Raw genomic sequence first — 22954 nt, forward strand, 5'->3', positions numbered from 1 at the left:
TCAACGTGGGTCGCAATGGAATGGTTCTATATTTTTTTATTCTTTAATTAGCGCGTTTGAATTTGAGTCTTTGGGAATGAAAATATTTCTATTTGTAAAGTTGTCCCTACAAATATATAGCTCTTGCAATGAGAAAATTTAAATTTAGTTGAATCTCAATACGAGTATCGGACAACAGATGAAAAAGCAAAAGAAAAGAAAAAAAATGATACTTTAGATCCTTTTATCCTTTGATCAGATATCTCATGTTCGAGTCTCCTAGAATAAAACTATCCTATTAGTAAAATTGATTTTAGAAATGCGCCAAAATGATATAATTTAGCACATAGACTAGTAGCTTTCTTGATGGATAAAAAGGCTAGTAGGTTTTGTTTATTAATAACCATATTAAGAATATGTGTAACAAAACAAGATGATGGCTAAAGAGGAAAAGATAATGGAATGAATTTAAAACTATAGTATCTCATTATTATTGCTTATGTATATAAAGAGAAAGTGCATGATAGATGATGTACTATGATTTGTTAGTAATTCTACCTATTAGAACAATGAATTAGTTTTTGAAAAATCCTTTCAAAGACCAAATATTTTTAAAATTATTGTGTTGTCCTCCAGTTAATTACCATATCTCAAATAGATAATTCTTATACTTTTATTAGGAAATGAGGAATCGAATGCGATTTGATGTTTAAACTTTGTCCCAAAAGAGAAACAAAAATAACTTTAACAAATAACAAAATATACTCATAAATTTAGCGATCATCCAAGAAATTAACTCGCTACTATTGAGTACTATTCCAATGCTCTAAAATCCCCCAACAATGTCACAGACTATTTGCTTAATAGTTTGCTACTCGAAATTTACACCTATGAACAAAGGCTTGTGTATAAAACTTTCCCTCATTCTACTACATTTATTGATTTGATATTAAACACACGGTGCAGGTAAAGTTTTTCCCACGAAAGGGTGTATCAACAGTATCATTTTTTGTTTGGTTAAGTCGTTAGTAAGTAAATTTTGAGACTCATTCAGTTTCTCAGTCCCTCCAAAAACTGAAGAAAACAAACACTCCTGGATAACTCATTCATGAACAGACAGTAAATTTAGAAATCCTTAAACATGTAATGACAACAAACTAATCAAAACATCCATCCAAGCAATGTTCACGTTCCGAATTAGACGTTACAGAAAGGTAAAACAGAGAGTTATAATACCACATAAATGTCTCTTTTGCGCTTGTCAATTTGATTCTTCTAAGCCAAAGATCAAGATCAGCTTAAATCTTTGTAGACGATTTCTGCTTTAGGTGATGCACGCGGAAAATTTGAGATCTCGGTGAATATTTCTTCTCTTGTATCGAGAGGCTCCTCATCTAGAAACTGTCGATTGATTACCAGTCTCTCTAACACCGGGGAGTTGGCTAACAAATGCTTGATAAACAGCATCTCGGATGTTCTTCCTATAAAGCTTCCCAGCTGAACTTCCCCAAGGTGGTTAAATGTCAGGTCTGACAAAGTTTCGGGTTGAAGGGATTCTTCAGTAGATTCTTCATCAGTATCACTATCATCTTCATCACAAACCTAAGAAAGATAACAAGAAGTCGACTATCAGATTATGGAAGATAAAAAAAGTACGGCAAATAACCACTGAATAAGATTAAAAAGTGTCAAAGCACTACAAACCTCCATTTCGAGATATTCCAAATATGGGAAGCTTCTTATCAAGCAAAGAACATAAGAAAGCTTATATGATTCCACCAGCAAAATGTCAGGCAGGTAAAATTGTTTGACATTGTTAAGATTATAGGGAAGCCTTGTTGGTACTTCATATCCTTCTTCAGCAACGAACTAAGAAAAAATTACATAATTTCAAGATTAAGTCAGCCCAAAAGATATTCCATCCGTTAAAGTGTATAACAATGAAGACAGGGAGAAACATTTACCTCCGAATTTAAGAAGTTCAAGCTGAGGTCCTCGAGAGCAGAACAAGACTCGAAAATCTTTGCAAAATCAAGACTCTCTGCCTGCTCAATGTCACCTAGCAGAGATGCTTCTACCAGACGAGGGACATTCTTTAGGCAGATAGAACTTATATCGCCTGTGAAACTGAACAATCTCAGCATAGGAGCATTAATTTCAATCCTGTCTAAATCTTCTGTGGTAGACAGCACCAATTGCTCAAGTAAGGGGCAATGAGATATCAAACTTTCCAGCAATTCAGAAGAAGTTGAGACTCCACATAGTTCCAGGCTGATTAACTTATCAAATCCTTCAAAGGCAGATGGATGATAAATTGAACAAGAATGGAGATTTAGATGTCTCAGCTGCGAACATGTGAAAAGTATAGATGACAATGTGAATCGCTTTCCAAATGGAAGGTGCAGAACAAGATCTTGAATGTGATTCCTGAGGAAAAATATGAAGTTGTCAATTTCAGGACACCTTTTTAGATGAACGATGTTGAGGGTAAACTTAGTAATGGGCCCATCGTGAAGGGTCAAGAGCTGGTAGATGATCTCCCTAAATCTAACTGTAGGGTTTAGTAAATCCTCTCTTGTTTTCCATAGAGATTCATCAAGGGTCAACTCCGTACGTCTACACCAGTGATACCTCCATTTCTTTGATAAAACACTTGTCCTCACAGCATCTTTGCAAGGCAAATGTATCAGAATGATGTCGATTACATTATGGGGAAGATTGCTAAGGATGTCGGGCCTTAAACTTTGGCCACGCTCTCTTCCCTTAGGAGGCATCATAAACCACTAAGAACCTGTATAAATAAACAACAATATGAGGTAAGGAATCTCCAAGCTATTTGGACAATGCTCAAACAATCTCCAAATTATCTGGACGGAATTACTATTCACTCTGTCAAATCAACACAAGAACACAAGGAGTACTTAAAACAATAATCACCAAGAACCTGCAGAAAATTAATAATAATATGAAGCATGGAATCCTCAAACTATCTAGATAAGATATAAAGGTGCATTGTCATTGACATCATCAACTGCTTCCTGTTAAAATCAATGTTACATTTAACTTGACTTGAGATGCCAAGTGGCATACACAGAAGTTTTAGTAAGTGGAATATTTAAATAAGTGAAAAAGCACAACAAATCATCTCAACACATCATACAAGAACACATGATTCAAATCATACTCAAGAAACTATCGGGGATCGAAATGACTTAATTGACCATAAAAGATTGATAAACCCCAAATTATTTCATAGGAAAAAGTAGGGGTGTGGCCATTCCCGGACCCTGCGCTTTGTGCATCAGGCTTCCTTTTGTTTCATAGAACTTAACACACAGAGAAAAACAATGGATGTTTTAACTCATAAAATCTGCTCATTTTCTGTTACCTTTGTCAAAAAAAAAAATCTGCTCATTTTAAGTATTAAAAAATAAACATAAGAAGCAGTTTTTTTGGCTTGATATAGAACGTCTTATCAGTAGCTTTACTAGCATAAAAATTTGCAAACACTAAAGAATATAGATAACTTAAGCATAACACTAACCCCAAAAGGAAAAGTAATGATTTTTCTACCTCCACGAGATAGTGGTAAGGTATGCATACACTCTACCCTCTCCATACCCCACTTAGTGGGATTTCACTAGGTATGTTGTTGTTGTTGAGTGCTTCAGTTGTAGGGCACTATTTGGACTCTTCAATTGGTTTGACAAAGGTGAAAATCAATACAGAACTAAAATTGAATTCGGTTAGACAAAAGTGGAAATAAATACTAGACATTCTAGGAGAAAAACTTGGTCACTTGGAGAAGCAAAGAGTAATAGCTAGATAAGATACAACATGTCTACTGTGGAAGTGGGATTCTTTTCGCCCATGAACGGGTTTCAGATGGGAATCATCTCTCTCCATTTCTCTTCATCCTTGTTATGGAGGGTCTTAGTTGCATGTTTGAGAAAGCCAAACAGAGACGGTGGTTGGAGGGTTTTAGGGCTGGAATCAATAGTGAGACTCTTATGTCCATCTCACACCTATCATTTGCAGATAGCACACTTATTTTTTGTGGTGCTAAAGGGTGAAGGAGAGATATAAATAGACAAATCTTAGTGATAATCAAGACTTCAAATGGCCTTGGAAGCAAATCTGGAGAATCAAAGTGCCACGCAAAGTGGCATGCTTCACCTGGCTGCTAGCCAATGAAGCAGTTTTGACTTTGGACAATGTGTCCAAGAGAGGTATCTCTCTATGCAACAGATGCTCCCTATGAGGTAAGGATACAAAGACAGTTAGACACCTCTTTCTACTTTGCAATTTCACTGACCAACTAGATTTTCCTTAATCTCAGAGGCACTTCCTGGAGTTTTCCTAGTAAGATTGATGAGACTCTTTTCAGTTGGAAGGAGGCTGAAGTTGGGGCTACAAACAAAGAAAGATGGAGGATGGTCCCTGCTTGTATCTGATATTATGATGAACTATATGGAGAGAGAGAAATGAGATGTTTTGAAAATAGGAACAACAACTGCACGAAGTCAAGCTTAAATGTATTTTATTGTTCTGTTTTTGGTGTACAAATGTCTACTCCAATGAGACTGAGTCAATCATAGATGTTTTAGAGGTCCATCAAGATTTTGGTTCAGTTTTGGGGAAGATTAAACTTCTTTTTCTTCTTATTTGTAAATATGATTTTTCAGTACTAAGGTAGTAGTGACTTGAATACAAATGTTGCCAGTGTAAAAAAAAAAACCACAAGTTCTCTACCTTAACCTCACCCTTACAATTTTTGAAGTATTGTCAGGCCTTCATATTAACATGTTGAAAGTGTTATTTATCTTGTTAATGTGGTGCCAAATTTGGTGGAGCTGGCTGATATTATGGAGTGCACTATTGGCAATTTCGCAACAACCTATTTGGGACTACCTTTGGGAGCCAAACACAAAGCAACTGAAATATGGAATGCGGTTATTGAGAAATTTGAGAAAAGACTAGCTACATGGCAAAAAGAGTACCTTTCTCTAGGAGGAAGATTGACTCTAATAAACAGCCTTTTGGTTAGCATCCCAACAGATTTCATGTCTCTTCCCAATATCTGAAAAAGTCTTCAAGCGTCTAGATAAAATCCGGAGAGACTTTTTATGGGAAGGCAACTGTGAATCTCACAAATTACACTTTGTGAAGGGGCCAAAAGTCACTCTTCCCAACATCTTGGTGGCCTTGGTATCAAAGATCTTGCTATGCGTAGCAAGTGTATGCTTATGAAGTGGCATTGGAGGTTCATTCAGAAGGAGGCTGGTCTGTGGAAAAACGTAATTGTGGCTAAGCATAGCAGTAACACTCAATGGTGTACAGAACAATCAACACTTCCCTAGGTAACTGGATTATGGAAGGCCATTTAATACCTTGTGCGGTAACTTTTTCAAACAAACTCACTTTGAGGTAGGGAATGGGAACCATATCAAATTCTGGCTAGACAAGTGGACAGGAGATTCCACTTTGAAAGAAGCCTTCCCAAATATATTTAACATTGTCAGACATCCTAATTATTCTATTGCTCAGAACAGGGATGACAACTCATGGAACCTGAACCTAAGAAGAAATTAGCAAGATTGGGAATTTGAAGAGTTATTGAATCTGCTCAAAAGCTTGGAGAACTGCAACATTAACATTCAGAGCAGTGATAAGTTAAAATGGGGCTTCAACGAAAAAAGTTTATACGTAGTCAAGGTAGGATGTGAACACTTGAACTCCAATAAGATGACAATAGATCAGTGGCCCTGGAAATTAGTCTGGAAGCCTAAACTCCCCCCTAAAGTCTCATGTTTTACTTGGACAGCCTTAAAAGAAGCATGCCTCACTCAAGATAATCTTATGAGAGGAAGATTTCAACTGGTCAATAGGTGTTGCATTTGTCAGTTAACATCAGAAGCATCAACCACCTCTGCAACACACTTTTGGAACATGTTACTAGCCCTTTTAGGTATAAACTGGTCTATGCCCTTCAATATCAGAGATGCTTACACTAGTTGGAGCTGAATGGAAGTTGGAAATCCATCAGAAAAATCTGGATCATGACCCCAAAAGAAACAAGAGATTTTTCGATGGAGTTTCAACTCCAATTTGTAAGCTTAAGGTTAGTTGTTTGGTTAACCTTATTAGCTGGGCTAACTCTTTCCCTGTAAATAACTTAGATCACTACTTGAATTTTGTCATCTACTTAGCTCTATAAGCTTTTTATTCTTACTGAGCTGACAGATTGCCCTTTTGTATCTTTGCATCTACTGGACGCCTTAATGAAATCTCACTTCATCAAAACATAAAAATGTGTAATTACTAGATCAAGTGCGGAAATAGAATATATAGCTATGATCTAGGGTGTGTGAATTTTTGTAGTTAGAACAAGAGGAATTAAGATTGTGTGAAAAAGATAAGTTTTCTTGTTAATGAAAATAAGGTTGCAATCTGTATAGCTCATATTCCAGTCTAGTATGCCCGAACAATACATGTTGAAATCAATCGAAACTTCACCAAATATAAAGTTACGAGTTGTGTCTTGCGTTTGTTCCATGTGTCATTAGAAAAGCAACCAACTGATGTGTTTATCAAGGGTATCAACAATTGGACTTTCCATACACTAGTTTGCAATGGCTTTTAACATAGTTTGTTAATGTAGAGACTTTGTTGGCTTTTACAGCTTGTTAATATAGACACTTTTACAGAAGGGTAGCTTTAACAGTTTGTTAATATAGAGGACATGGTTGACTTATAACATAGTGAAGGAATGAAAAGAATGAAAGAGAGATAAGAAAAAAGAAAGAAGGTAGTTTTCTCTGCCGAAGAGAGGTGCCATGTCACCTTGACTGTAATGACCTCTATATATTATTAGCATGTTAAATTATAAAACATAAACCTAATGTAGAAACTTAACTGAATTCACCTCTGCAAATCAAAAAACACGACACCATTGCACACACTGATCTGCAACCAAATCAGTAATAAAATGAAAAATAATGGAGAAAAATCACATGAATATTTTGGAATTTTGTACTATTCGTTGATCATCTATCATATGCTTCTTGTCTATGGAGAATTTTTATTTCCTTCTTCTGAGAGGAGAGGATTTCTCTTTCCGTGTGTATTTCTGTCTTTATTAGTCGACATTTTGAAGATTTTTCCCCTTTCAATAATATTATGTTGACAAAAAAGAAAAGAAAAGAAAATTACATTTGTTGCACAATGCTTTGTAAAACTAATCTCAAAGATTCTAGCTGCTAGACTGCAAAAGGTCATATCTAGTATTATAAGTAATGCTCAAGATGTTTTATTCCTCAAAGGAAGATTGGTGACAGCATTATATTAGCTCATGAAGTGGTGCATACTTATTCCAGGACATATATATCCCCAATATGCATGATTAACATAGACTTTCAAAATAGTGAATTAGATTTCCTAGACAATTTATTGGTTGGGTCCTTGAATGTGCGAAAATAGTGAATTATATTATTTTGGTTAATGGAGAATCATCGGCTAAAGCAAGGAGACACATAACTCCTTTTCTATTTGCCATAGCTCTGGAATATCTGAGTAAAAGTCTGAATCAGCTAACACAGGGCAAGGAGTTCCACTTTCATCCTAAATGCTCTAGAATGACGATAACACATCTATACTTTGCATATGACCTACTATTGTTCTCCAGAGGAGACTTACTTTCTGTCAAGGCATTTTAACACTGTTTCCAGAAATTCTCTTTAGCTTCTGAACTACAAGCTAACATTGGTAAGAGTTCATTGTATTGTGAAGGGGATTAATCTGAGATAGACAGAATGCTACAGTATCAGGGCTATTCCTATGGAGAACTACAAGTCAACCTTTTGGAGTTGTTCTTGAACCACAACAACTTGTACTGGAGGACTGAATCTTACAAATCTACTAGTTTGGAATTAAGAAGGTATAGGAAAAACTTGTTGGGACAATAGTCATAAACATGGCAAATTATGGATCAAACGGATTCATGAGTATCATCTCAAAGATCAACCTTTTGAAGTTGTTCTTGTACCACAACAAGCTTACTAGATGGTAAGGTATTTGAAACAAGGACTAAACTAGCTCTTATAAGGAATGCTAATCAGACAGACATCTTACTCACTGCTAGGTGATGCCCAACGTACCTTGGTAATACCTTATGTTCAAGAACGGTGCAAGGCCCAAAGCAAAGTTCACCAAGTGGCTTCGACTTCAAGAGAAACTGATGAATACTGATACATTGAGTAAGTAAGCATTTGGATAGAGAAAAATATGAAAATCTTTGAGCAGAAAAGCAGAGAACGGGGAAGTCTAGCCAGAGAAATTGCTATTGTTTGTTGTTTCATTTATAAATAAATTAAAATTAAAAAAGATCTAAAAAAATAAAACTTCAATAGTCACTCCTTTTACTGCTGATGAATAATCAAAATGCTCAAATATTGATCTGACCAAATTCAATATCTCCGACATAATCTGAAGTAAGAATAAAGAAAAAAACACCTTGATATTACAGCCTATTTTAGAAAAACTAAGACAGGAACATTCAATTAAGAACAGTCATACTAAATGAGTAGTATTTCATCATTTGGACAACTGAAAACTCAAAGTGTTTGCACTTAACAAATCAAGAAGTTTATTGAACAAACAGATACAAACAAATATCTTAATTTTGAGTAAAAAATAAAAAAAATAAGATATTTGTTTGTATCTGTTTGTTATATAAACTTCTTGATTTGATAAGTGCAAACACTTTGGAGTTTTCATAAAATATCTTATGTGCATAAAATTTTAGATGAAAAACTCAAGGGAAAATACATAAAAAACCCTGAACTTGGCACGAAAACTTACTTTAGTACTTAAACTACACGGGTGTTTATATACCCCTTAACATCTTTTATGTGAATTATTTTCAACCTTACCAGTTTCAAAAAGAAAAAAAATTTTCAACCCTCCGAACACCAGCCCAGTTGAAGGCTGGGCATTGTTACACACGCGTTTTCATTGGTCCACGTCGCTAAGGGTTTAAAAAATATCTTACCCGTTTTATATAATCCACCCGTTCCCAAAATACAACCCAACCCATTTCTAAACAAATATCCCTTAATCTCTAAGCCCAATTCTCATCCTCTCAAATCTACAAGACCTAATCTCAAGGATTTTTCTTTCGTTAGCGTGAAGTAATTGATCGCATTGTGTGTTGCAATTTTGTTCAAGAAGTAACGACAATCTTGAAAAACTGATAAACAATCTGGAAAAACAAAAAAGTGAGGAAACACAAATCAAAATAATAAATGAAGAAGAATAAGTTTGAATCTTACATTTTGAAGAACAATAATTCCTTCAAAGATTCAACTTTTAAGTTTGAAGAGCTAAGATTAAAGAAAAATCAAGAAAAATATAATAAATTAGGTCACCATTTTTGGATGATTGGGTTGGTGAGGGAGAAGAGGTAATTAGGGTTCTTAAAAAGTGAAGATTGTTCTTCAAATGGGTAATGGGTCGGATATTACCGTTGGAGGGGGAAATTTAATTTTAAAAAAATGTTAAAAGATGACTAATGCGCCGTTCTAAGCTGTAACAACACGCGCACAAGGCTGGTGTTCGGAGGGTTGAAAATAATTCATATAAAAGATGTTAAGGGGGTATATAAACACTCGTGTAGTTTAAGTACTAAAGTAAGTTCTCACGCCAAGTTTAGGGGGGTTTTTATGTATTTTCCCAAAACTCAATAAGTAAACCCATTCAACATTAAACAAATCCCACAAAATGGACAAAACAAACAAAACAAACTAAACATGAAGACATTATCACTACAAAGCAAGAATATTGGATAACAGAGATACAATTTTTTAATTAAAGTAATTATAGTATATTTCACGAATATTGAAAAATGTGTATTAGAGCAAACACAATATTGTAGCAGCAAAAATATTATACAAAGCACTATCAAAGCACTATAAAAAGATAAAATAAAAACAACAATCAGTGGAGTATGGCACCCTTCGGGGTGGCCCAGTGGTTTGAGCTTGGGACTTCCATGTTGGAGGTCTCAAGTTCGAAACCCCTTGCCAGCGAAAGCAAGGGGTTTGCCTTCTGGGTCGAGCTCGTCGCACCAGGCTTGCCTAGTGCGAGTTACCTCTCCTATGTGGTTTGCGAGCTATTGCATAGGAGCGGGGGTTTTACCCTGTGCGCACCCAAAGGGTAGCAGCTGCAGGTTCCCCTAGTAATAAAAAAAAAAAACAATCAGTGGGGTATGATTGGCGGCCTAAGTTCTGTTCTAGCTGTATGAAGTTTGGCCATGAGCTTCCCGCAATGTTGGAACAAGACTGCTGGGGGTGTGATGGAAGGGGAATTTCAGGAGAAGAAGAAACGAAAAAGAAGAAACAGGAGGAGGCCCCAGCCTCCTGTGTGGAAAGTAATGCACGGTCAAGCTACCAAAGATGAGACAAGGATGGTCAAGACTAAAATTCCATTGGTAGAAGAGACAAAGAATGAGGATGTATCAAAGGAACCATAACTAGTGGCATCATTTGGTTGCTTGATACGATCGAATATACCAGTCCTAAATAGCTTCCAAAGTCTAACCATGGAGGCATCCACAAGTACAGGCGACCCCATGGGTCTTCACCTACCATGAGATAAGTTACGTGGAATGTTAGAGGGCTGAATCAGCCCTTCAAACAGAAAGAGGTCAGGCTCTTTCTGAATAATAACAAGGTGGATGTGGTGGGACTCATTGAAACTAGAGTAAAGGAAAACAAGGTTCAAAACATTATAAATAAGTTAGGAATTGACTGGATATCTTGTTGCAACTATCCAATGGGAAGGAATGGAAGAATCTGGTTACTGTGGAAGAATTCGGCCCAACTGCTCTAGAGTGCAGTTTCTGTAACAATGCAATGGAGACTGTAGAGCATTTGTTCTTTGATTGCTCTATCACTAAGGCTATCTGGACAAGATTACTGATTTGGTTAGGCTATTCCAGAAGTATTGGTGACAGGAAAAATGAACTACAATGGCTCAACACTCAGGCTAAAGGTACATCTGGAAAGGGGGCTCTAGTTAGTTGTGGTTTCGTTACACTGGTTGCATTGCTATGGAGGGAAAGGAATAAAATCAGGTTTGAACAGGGCCAGCTTCAAGTGGATAAGTTGGGCAGGGAAATTGCATATCATTTTCATGTGAGAGCTCAAGGTCGTCCAAGTTGGAAGGCTGCTCTTACTTTGATAGCTGGAGTTCCATAGAGTCGGGCAGACATTGGCTTAGTTTTGTTATTCCTTTTGAATGTCAAGGTAGTCATTGAATAGTTTGAGATAGATTTGCTTGTAAGCCTATACATAGTGCCTTTCTGTTAGTAGGAAATGTATAGACGGTGTGGCTGTCCAGTTATGCGAAATAGGTAGTCTGCACCTATTTAATTTTGTAATGATTCACTTTGGTTTTGAAATGAAACTATTTCGTTCACCCAAAAAAAAAAAGCTTAAAATAAAAGCAATAAGGAAAAATAGATTTATGTGGCAATTTTAGGCTCATACTTCTAAAAATGAGCAAAAAGGGTTTGGCATTTTTTAATTATGTGAAGAAACCTATATAATACCTGGAAATATTTAGGCATCAACAGTTGAAGGCCATTCCAGTTCGGTATGATCGTAAGCTTCCTCAATCGTCACCTGAGCTTTGTTCTTGTGCTTCCTCAGGGAGTCGTCACCATGCGTCCACCGATAGAGAAAAGGGGTAAGATATAATTTTTTTTCCTTGTTGGGATTATCTGGGTAAGGGAAAAGTTTTGGGTGCCAACGGAGAAGGATCTCTAATGGAGAACCACAGCTAGGACCCAATTTTTCTTACAATAACCCGCAACTTTTACCCAAAAATATAAATCCTTTCAATTTTCAACCTAACAATTAATTTATTTTTTGGCACATGCGGAATTATTTATCCACAAGAAACAAGAATGTAGTAAAATCATTGTAGATGTTAGTCAATACTCTAAGTGGGTTTTTGACCCTTCCATCTTGCAATTAGTGTTTGGCCAATCTGTTTATCATAAGCTCAAAAGTAGTTTTTTCCCAAAAAGAATAAAAATTGAAGAACATTTTTGAGAAAAATACACTTAGAAGCACTTTGAAAAAGCTTGGCCAAACACTAATTGTTACTCAAAAGTGCTTTCAAAATTTATTGGCCAAACACAAACTGTTTCTCACCAAAAAGTACTTTTGGAAAAACACATTTCAAAATAAGCTCATTTTAGAAGTTTGGCCAAACATGCTATAAGCCTCGTGTTCACTTTGGTATATATGAGCCTTACATGTTTTACCTTGAATTTGGGTTTGATAAAAAGAAATTCACGATCTTAAGGTGGTGAGGATAGCCTAGTCGCAAGAGGATTGTGATACAAACGAGGTCGTAGTCTTCGATCATGTTATAGTTGTGTTGTCTAGTTCATTAGCCAGTATGGTAAATTGAAGTCGTGGATGGAGAAATTTGTTGTGGATTTAAAGGGTGAGATTGCAGATGCCTTTGGGTTCATGAGAAATAGGGAATTTCTAGTGGTGAAATATCCTGAGAATATTTTATCATAGGATCTAGAGAACATGAAATATAAGGATCTTGATATCCATGGTAGGTGTTGTTCATTCTTCTTGAGCAAATACGTCGAGAGTTTAGTGTTGCTTGATAGAAGCAGTGGGGCCACTATTGATCCTTCTGATTCCGAAGAGGCAACGGAGTTACAGTCTCAATGTTCCACTGTGACGATATTACAAGATTGCGACACTCTTGGGATTAACAGATGAAATAATTAAGGGAGAAAATTATGCACTTAATTGACAAGATATTTGTTGAGCAATTAGAAGCTATTTTTTTGCTAGATTTAGAACAACAAATCAATAGCTTAATTAGTATAAAATTTGCAAACTCTAAAGAATCTATATAATTGTAGCATAACACTAACCCTAAGAGAAAGTAGTATATTTCAAATACCTTTTATGAGTGCTTCAGTTGTAGGATACTATTTGGACTCTTCAAGTCTCAATCTAGGGTAAGCACTTTGTCTTTCAACTCTTTAGATAGGAAGAGATGAATTGGGGAAGTGCATTATATATTTGTAGAGAAAATGGTTTTATACTTAACCACATACATAAGCGCCCTTTAAACTTAACTCTAGTTTTCATTTTGACACCTCAACTAAGACATGTTCCTATTTGACATTCCATGTTTTTATGTATTTGGCCAAGTACAAAATCATTTTTTCTCTAAAAATATATATTGAACTTCCTCAATTTCTCTCCCTCTAAAGAGTTCAAATCACGCCCAAAAACATAAGCTAGCACTCACAAAAGATATTTGGAATTTACTACCATTTAAAAAAATCACTATTTTTCCTTTTGGTTTAGTGTTACGCTGCAAACTGCAGTTGTATATTCTCTTTACGCTACAACAAAAGAGACATAGTAGCAATAGATTTTCCTTTAGCGGTATAAAATAAGTTAATGCCATTGCATCCAAAGTCACTAAAGCCTTTAGCAGCATTTATATTGAGTATTGTTATAAATACTCATATTTATTATTCCTGCAAAATCCTTTTTTTGTTGTAATGTTAGGGTTTGCAAATTTTAATACTAGTAAAGGTAATAATTTGACATTCTAAATTTAGCAAAAACAACTTTTTATGTATAATTTGTTACTTAAAATGAGCAGATTTTATGCGTTGATAATCTTAGTAAAAGCAAACAGGAACTACTTGAAAATATCCATTGTTTTTCTTTGTGGGTTTAAGTTCTATGAAACAAAGGGAAACTCAATACACAAAATGCAAGGTTCGGAGAAGGGTTGTACCCTAATGGGTATGATGTAAACAATCTATTTCATAAAACAATTTGGGATTCATCTAATATTTATGGTCAATTACGTCATATTGATCCTTGATGGTTTCTTTACTAGGATTTAATTGTGTTTTCTTGTATGATGTGTTAAAATGGTTTTGTTTCACTTCTTTAAGTATTGACACCACTTACTTAAACTTATATGTATGCCACGGTATCTCAAGTCAAGTTAAATATCAAGCCCAGTGGTTTGGGCTTGAGACCTCCACTCAAGTTCGAAACCCCTCGGCAGCAAAAGTAAAGGGTTTGCCTTTTGGGTTGAGCTCGTCGCACCATGCTTGCCTAGTGTGGGTTACTTCTCCTGTGCATCCAAAGGGTAGCAGATGCAGGTTTCCCTTGTCATAAAAAATATAGGAATAGTTGATGATTTAAATTAAAATGCACCTTTATTTCTTATCTAGATAGTTTGGGGATTCCATGCTACATATTATTATTAATTTTCTGCAGGTTCTTGGTGATCATTGTTACAAGTGCTTCTTTTGTTCTTGTGTTGATTTGACAATGTGAACAGAAATTTTGTCCACTATTAAAAAAAACAATGGAAATGGGATTCCTCCTACAATAATAAAGTCATAAAGAGAAAAGTTAATCCAAATCATCACCAAATTGTTTTGAAATTGAAGGAGGAACTAAATAAGGAGATGAATTTTCAATCCCCCAAGTAAATGCATTGAAATGTATTTGACAACAAAATATGGTTTCAAGGAAAGGAGATAAAGATAGTTTGAAAAAGGGGGCATATAAAGGGAAACAAATCAACAACAAAAATGGGATTCCTCCTACAATAATGAAGTCCTATAGAGAAAAATTAATTTGAATCATCATTGGATTGTTTTGACAGTGAAGGAGGAATCAAATTAGGAAATTTATTATACCTTACTTCCCTATCCCTTTTACTTCCATTTTCCTCTTTCCTTTACTTTTTTTTTTTTTTGAAATTGGTAAATTGTATTCTTCAACATTAAGGCTATGCTGGCAACCTCCAAAAAGTTTACGGAAAAGGAAAAGAGAGATACTTACAAGGAGCCTATAAAATCCACTTATTGGATATCCTCTTCTATACTTTGTTCTTTACACCAAAAACCTAGTGAAGTATTAAATTTCCACTTAATCTTCAAAATAGAGGATTCTTTTCCTTCAAAGATCCTCTGGTTCCTCTCCTTCCAAATGGTCCACCAGATGCAGGTTGGGACTGTCGTCCACCATCTTTTCTGGCTTTTGCTTCCTCCTCTTCTGATCCAACAGCTAAGTCTGCAGTATGTTCAGACATGATCCAGTTGATTCCAGCAATGGAAGTGAAGATAGCCCAAACATGTGTTGTTACTTTGCAATGCATGAAAAGGTGTTTGTTGATTTCTAGTGCTCATTGCAGAGGAGGCATCTAGATGCTATGATGGACCCCCCTTTTTTGCCATGCCTTATGTGTCAAGCATGCTTTCCTAGCTACTAGCCAGGTGAAGCATTTCACTTTATTAGGAGCCACACTCTTCCATATAGTATGCCAAGGTCCAGTTGACCTGCCTACAACTACACTCAGTCCCCTTTTGTATACCCTGTTAACAGTGAACATTCCATCATTGTGGTGCCCCCAAATGAGTTTGTCTGAGTTTGCATTAGTGCCTGGGAAGTTTCCTATTAGGTTTAGAAAATCTGTTACCCATGTATTTCCCAATCATTTAGGAGTCTTCTGAATGTCAGGTTCCACCCTTGAGGGAACCACATTTCTTGTATACGGTATCCAGTATTCAAGCTTATTGAAAATAGTCCAGGGAAAAGGGATTGAAGAGTGCCATGACCACTCCAGTCCTCTTCCCAAAAAAGTACCTTGCCTCCCCTACCAAATCTAACTTTAGTGTTAAGCTTGAGAGTCATCCATAGATGCCTGATAGATTTCCAAACATCAACCCCATAGGTATTAGTCACTTTATTAGTGCACCACTGCCCCTTCGGACCATACTTATGAAGGATAATCCCCTTCTACAAGGACTGATTTTCATGAGTAAATCTCCATAGCCATTTGATAAGTAAAATCTTATTATGAAGCTTTACGTTCCTCACTCGACCTCCAAAACTCTTGCTTTGCTGAACTGTGCTCCATTTACCAGGTTGAAACTTTTCTCAACCTTGCTTCCTTGCCACAAGAAATCCATCCTCAACTTGTCTAAGATTTTCACCACCTCACCGGGGATGGGAAATAAAGACATTACATATGTTGGCAAAGAATCTTGGACTGCATTGATCAAAACAACTCTACCTCCCAGGGAAAGGTATTGTGATTTCCAAAGAGCCCGTCTTTTTTCTGTTTTCTCTATTATTCCATCCCATATATTCACAGCTTTGTGATTAGCACCCAATAGCATTCCCAAATAAATTGTGGGCAACTCCTCTATCCTGCACTTCAAAATATTTGCCAGACTGAATTTGCTGCTCCTCTTTCACTAGAAAAATATCGCTTTTCCTCCAGTTAACCTTCAACCCAGAGCAAGCTTCAAAGATCACCAGTATCAACCTTAGGTAGCAAATTTGTTCTCGTTCAGCTTCGCAGAAAACCAGTGTCATCAGCATATAATAAAAAACGTTTTCCTCTTTCCTTTATTTTTTTCCTTCTTTCCAAAATAGAGGCAATGGCGACTTGCTCGAAATGTATTTGGCAACAAACTATGGTTTTAAACAAGTACTTATACACGCAGGTTTGTGAGAAAAGAGAAAGAAAGTAAAGTGTCAAACCTTTTATTTTAATACAGTCCAAAAAACCCAAAAAACATTGTCTTTTACAATTCTATATTCATCCAATATTCAACAAATTAAAGACTTGAATGCAGTTAAATAAGTTACAATACATTTGGTGAAACTGCTGCTATTTGCGCTTGCTTGGAGAAAGCAAACGGGCAGCTTTAACATTTTGTTAATACAGAGACTTGGTGAGCTTTTAACATAGCGAAGGAATGAAAGAATGAAAGAGAGATAAAAAGTAGTTTTATTGGCCAAAGAGAGGTGTCAAGTCACCTTGTCTTTAATGACCTCTCTATATATTATTAGCACGTTCAAATATAAAACATAAACCTAATGTAGAAATTTAACAGAATTCACCTTCACAAATCGATATACACAACATCGTTGGATTTTTCTTTTGTTTGGTGTTAAAAAGGCGCCCTACAGTCCAATTTCTTGAAGAAGTTATTAAAGACAATCTATACAAATGAAAGAAATTGTCTTAAATTAAAATCACGCATAGACAAGGTGATATTGATACCTCTCAAATCAACATATATGACAATTGTATTTTTCTATCTCAACAGAGAACCAATACACTGAGGAGAGCTAAGGGGAGGACACAAAAGGCTCAGATATGTAGGATGTTGTAGCTGAGTATATTCATGGTCCTTAGATAGAGAGAAATATCAAAATCTTTGGGGATAAGGCACAAGTACCCCCCCTAGACTATGACCGAAATTCCAGAGACACACCTTAACTAAACTAAAGTCCTATTACCCCCTGAACTCATTTTTTTGTATTTTTGTACACCTTTTGGCTTACGTGGCACACTCCGTGACTCCACGCAATTGAGGCGCGTGAGAGATATTTAGATGTCACGTAAGCCAAAAAGGTGTACAAAATTACAAAAAAATTGGTTCAAGGGGGTAATAGGACCTTAGTTTAGTTAAGGTGTGTCTCTGGGATTTCGGTCATAGTTTAGGGGGTACTTGCACCTTTTCCCAAATCTTTGAGCAGAAAAGCAGCGAATGGGAAGGTCTAGCCAGAAAAATTGCTACTGTTTGTTGTTTCAGAGCTTAAATTCTAGTTATTTTAGCTCTGTAGAACACATTTTTGCTGAGTTTAAAGCTTAGGATAGCAGAGTGTGTCCCTACCGCTATGATTTTGTAAATGCTTCACATTTGGTAACTAATACAAAGTTCAGTTACCAAAACAATAAAATATCAAAGAGGGCAAAAAAGTTAAAACAAAAAAAACTTAAACCAATCAAACGTGAAGTATCATACCGTCCATAGGCTTTACACCAGAGGTTTCCCATAGATGGTTGAATTGCTCTTCTCTACAGTTTCTTATCTATAACAACGTAAAGTGAACGAAAATAAATCAGAATAATCATGTAACTCTAAAATGACATGTGAGAATCAAATTAATACAAGGATAACTTTAATTTTTTCTTTTTCTAATTTTTCTCTATCTCTGTTACTTCAACTACAGACTATATAATCACAAACACTTTTTAGTCTGTTTGGAGACATCCGGTTAGAACTCCAAAGTGTTTGCACTTTTCAAATCAAATAGAATCCAGAAGTTTATTGAGCAAACAGACACAAATAAATCACAAGTTTATGTAGCAATTCTAGGCTTATGTAGCAAAAAAGATGTGAAGAAAGCTCTATAGTACCTGGAAATAGTTAGGCCATTTCAGATCGTTATCATCGTAAGCTTCCTCCATCATCATCCTTCGTTGCTCGTCGGAGAAATGGGCAAGTTAGCCGCACCTAATGTGCCCCCAAAAGAGAAAGGGGCAAGAGGAAAAAAAATTCATGTGAAAAGGGGGAAATATGAAACATTTTCAACTTTTTGTGAATTGACCTAATATTTACTGAACTAAAAAATATAAAAAATAAAAATTTAATTTAAAAAAAGGTCAAGTCTTCAAAAAAATATTTCAGTCGTTTTTTCACCCCCTTCATTTAAAAAAATAATTGGGTGTGAATAAACTGAAAATAGTTAAAAATTCTTTAGCTATTCAAATTAGACTGTGTTGTAACAATCATTCTGAGTTCATTACTTGAATTAATTGAGTTGGAAACATGTGAATAAAGTCACATTGTGAATAAAGTCACATTTTTGCAAGCTCGTTATTAGGATTTAGGAGTAATTCCTATGAAGGATCAGACTAATGACATAAACAATGCTTGAATTTTCGATGTAGATGGTGCATAGTTAGTTCTCATTCTTAGAGACTGAGTGTAATAAGAGCATTCGTCGACAAAAGGATCACCCTAAAAGGATCATCTCGTGGCAGTTGAAAACGAATTAAATCAGACGTTGCTATCAATCATCTTGTGGCTATTGAAAACGAATTAACTAAGATGTTGATATCAATGGCAGGTGTTAGTGTTTGAAGTTGTTTGATGCAAAGTTGCTTTTAGTATAGAGTATGGATTCCTTTTACTGTATTGAGATTTCTTCCCTGATCAATTACTCAACAATCTAAGGTTTGGTATGCCAATGCCACTCATTCAAACTGACAAGTCCAGTTACAAGCAATTCAACCAAATACCTGACACAATGAACTTTCTCATGAACAAAATCTTGTGTATAAAACTTACCCTCATTCTAATGCATCTATTGATTTGATGTAAAACACGTAGTCCAGTTAAGTTTTTTTCCTACAAAAGGGTGTATCGTCTTTTGCTTGGTTTAAGTAAATTTGGAAACTGAGTCAGTTTCTTAGAAGGTGTTTGGATTGGCTTAAAAGTTGGTCAAACCTACTTCAAAGTTAGTTTTTGACTTCCGGAAGTATTTGGCAAATATAAAATTAATTCACATAAGTCAAAAATGACTTAAAATAAGTTAGAAAGTGTTTGGCAAGGTTAAAAATAACTTCAAATAAATTTAAAATGACTTAAAATAAGTTAAAAACCAAAAATAGGCCTCCCCTACACTTTTTTTTTACTTAAAAGTCATTTAAGTTTGATTTTTTATTTTTGACTTACAAGCTATCTCTTTTAAGCCACAATCCAAACAGGCACTAACCCTCCAAAACTGAAGAAAGAAAAGAAAAACTGAAGAAACCAAAAACTCTTCAATAACTCATTCATGAGCAGGCAGTAATTTTCAATTGGAAAAGGAAACATTACAAACCGCAAGGATGAGATCGACAAATTCCGCCATGGCTTCCCTCCAATCTTTTAACATGTTATAAGAGACTCTGGGTAATCCAATCCAAACACTTTTAAATGAATTTCAGTTTGTATTTTCTGAACCAACATCTCTTCCACCATTTAGAGCACATTCTCATGTTATTCCTCTGTTACCAAATTCTAAACCTCCAAAACCTCCAAACATCAGAGCTTATCATTACCCTCAATAGAATGCAACTGAGAACCAAGTTGCTGCTTTATTACAATCTTGTCTGCTAACCATCTTTGCTACAAATCTTGGCTGGTTATTCCTGATTATCCTGAGCTCAAAGCCAAGATTCTAGCAGAGTCGCATGATTCTCCAACAGGAGGGCACGGAGGTTACTTGAAAATTCTCAAAAGGGTATCTGCAAATTTTTTCTGGCCTTGTTTGAAGCATGATGTTAAGTTGTTTGTCCAGAATTTTTTGATATGCCAACAGCATAAATATGAAATGTTAGCGCTAGCTGGTTTCTTACAGCCTATACCTGTTCCTAACAGAGTTTGGGATGATAGCTCCCCAAGACTTCATTGTTGGACTTCCTCCTAATGTCTTTGATACTATTCTTGTGGTGGTGGACAGGTTTAGCAAATACAGCCATTTCTTGCTTTATCTCATCCCTTTACTACTAGAACAGTTGTTGATGTTTTCTGTAATGAAATGTCAGGTTGCATGGTTTACCCCGCTCCGTTCTTTCGGATCGTGATGTTGTTTTACAAGTGCATTTTGGCAGGAACTTTTTCGCCTTAGTTGCACTTGTCTCAGTATGGGTACATCATATCATCCCAATCTGACATTCAAATGAAGGTGTGGTCAATCGATACCTTGAAACTTACTTGCACTATTTTGCTCACGACAAGCCAAAATCATGGCTTCAGTATCTACCTTGGGCTAAATACTCTTTCAACAGTGGCTACCATTCTTCCGCCAATATGACTCATTTCCAGATTGTGTTAGAGAGGGAACCACCACTCTTGCATCCCTTTGTTCATGAAGTGATGGAGAAACTAAAATTGTTGAACTTGAACAGCACTTGTGGAGTAAGATGGAATGTTAACAGTACTAAGCTCCAGTCTAATGAAGGCTCAATCAAGAATGAAATCTCAAGCTGATTAATAGCGGCGTGACCTATCTTTTCATGTGGTTGATGTTGTATTCCTTCGTTTGCGACCTTATCGGCAGAAAAGTATAGCCAAACGTCCAAATGAGAAACGTTCACCTTGATATGACCATACAAAGTTGTTCGCGAAGTTGGTCTTGTTGCTTATAAATTGCGGCTACCTCAAACATCCAAGGTACATCTGATTTTCCAAGGCTCGCTGTTTCGTCCTGCTTGTGATTGTTCTGATATTGCTTCCCCTCCACCCTTACCACAATTGGGTGAATTGGAATTCTTGGTGGAATCTGAAAAAGGTTTATCACATCCATGGGTGAAAGAATTGGGAGTGCCAACTCTGAAATCACTTATTCAATGGCGTCGTAGACCTGTTGAAGAGGCTAGTTGGGAAGACTGTGACTTGCTTGTTGTTCAATATCCATTTTTTGCCTCAAGGACAAGGCATCTTTTCGGAGGGATACCAATCCACCTTTCCAGACTATTAACAAAAGGTTGAAGGTTTGAAGAAGTTCTGGACAAACACAACTGCTACAACACTGTTCCCTTGATTTGCAGCAGTTGGTCTAGCAGTTATTGTTCCTAGTTTATAGTTTATTGTGTAAGTCTTATCCTTTTATGTTCTCTATAAATATGTGATTAGGATTATGTTTATTTTTTGAAAAATGTAACTTTTAAATATGTAATTAGGATTAATTATTTGGGTTATACAACAACATATCCAATGAAATCCCACAATTGGTGTTTGGGAAAGGTAGAATATACGCAAACCTTACCTCTACCTCGTGGAGGTAGAGATTCTGTTTTGTAAAGACCTTCGGCTCAAGTGTAGCAAATCCAGGTACAAAGAAGGAGACAGTGAAGATAATATAGCATGTAACAAGAAAACAGTAAAAGTCTACCAGAACGGAGCAAAGATAACAAAATAGTGCGATAATCAATACATAATAAACAACATACTAGGATAGGTTATTGAAAACAGTAAACAATGATAAATATCAAAAACAAGAACTACAATAATATAACTAGTACGATGGCAAACACCAACCACCCTAAGCAGGACAACACTACACTACACTACCTACTAACCTTCTAACCTAATATGTGTCCTCCACGCCCTCATATCTAAGTTCATGTCCTTGGTAATCTAAAGTTGCATCATGTCACGTCTTATGAGCTCTCTCCAATACTAGTATTTTCAGCTGGGCTCTTAAATTTTCCAATGATGGGATATCCTCATATGAGAAAAGTAAACCCTTTTTGGGGATCGTAACCCTATTTATAAATGCTCAAGTTAATGTAATTCTAGTTTAGCCCATCATTAAACTAGAAATAAGTCAATAACATCCAAGTATATACACGTAAGGCATCATACTTTATAGACCTCATACTTTATGAAGAGTCTTTAGACCCATTTAACTTCTAACTAGATCACTATTAATTTGGGTCAACCTTTATAAACAATTCTTCTTAATACAATATATGTGCAATTCCATAAAAAGTTCTAACAATCTTCAATTAAAACAATTAGTTTTATGACTTCCGTGCAAAAATGCAAAACCGTTTCCAACCCATCTATATTTGATCTGCCCATTTGTCGTACATCTATCACACACATCACACTAGACCAAAAGCCATGGGAACTATACAAAAAGAAGTTTACACCCATGCAAATATTATAAAAATAGTGAATAAGAACAATGTAACTTCCAGTTGGAAACAAAAAGGTCCATAAAATAGGAGATTACATGAATAATGTATGCCATACAAAATATAAGTTGCTTATGTGCTTGCTAGTAGACAGACTATATTCATACCAGCAACAAATCTCAAACCTCCACGGATCTCCCTTACAGGTATAGGCGTATAGCTTCAAGTTGGGTCATATATAAGGAATTGACCAGATAGAGAATCATCACACAGCAACCCACAACAAAATATTGAAACAAACCATTTATCATTTCATAAATCATTCACGAACAAGCACTAAATGTAAAAACCCTTAACATGTAATGATAATGTTATTACAAACAAACTAATCAAGACATCCATCCAAAACTGC

General features: G+C 35.8%; 1 protein-coding gene across 4 annotated transcripts; it reads right to left on the reverse strand.

Moving 5' to 3' along the window:
* Window positions 1-1090: 1090 nt before the first annotated feature.
* LOC125876753 (F-box/FBD/LRR-repeat protein At1g13570-like) lies at window positions 1091-22728 on the reverse strand. 4 transcript variants are annotated; one of them, XM_049557992.1, is made up of 7 exons: window positions 22710-22728; window positions 18271-18367; window positions 17876-17942; window positions 8136-8222; window positions 1944-2770; window positions 1684-1848; window positions 1091-1581 (listed from the first exon to the last, which is right to left on the reverse strand). In XM_049557992.1, the coding sequence occupies exons 5-7, from the start codon at window positions 2754-2756 to the stop codon at window positions 1273-1275; spliced, it is 1287 nt and encodes a 428-aa protein (XP_049413949.1). In that variant the 5' UTR covers window positions 2757-2770; window positions 8136-8222; window positions 17876-17942; window positions 18271-18367; window positions 22710-22728; the 3' UTR covers window positions 1091-1272. The 4 variants fall into 4 exon arrangements, with proteins under 4 accessions (XP_049413949.1, XP_049413950.1, XP_049413951.1 ...); XM_049557993.1 differs by lacking the exon at window positions 8136-8222; XM_049557994.1 differs by lacking the exons at window positions 17876-17942; window positions 18271-18367; window positions 22710-22728 and adding an exon at window positions 11588-13384.
* Between the last annotated feature and the right edge of the window lie 226 nt (window positions 22729-22954).

Source organism: Solanum stenotomum, chromosome 9 (genome assembly GCF_019186545.1).
Source record: "Solanum stenotomum isolate F172 chromosome 9, ASM1918654v1, whole genome shotgun sequence".
NCBI lineage: Eukaryota > Viridiplantae > Streptophyta > Magnoliopsida > Solanales > Solanaceae > Solanum > Solanum stenotomum.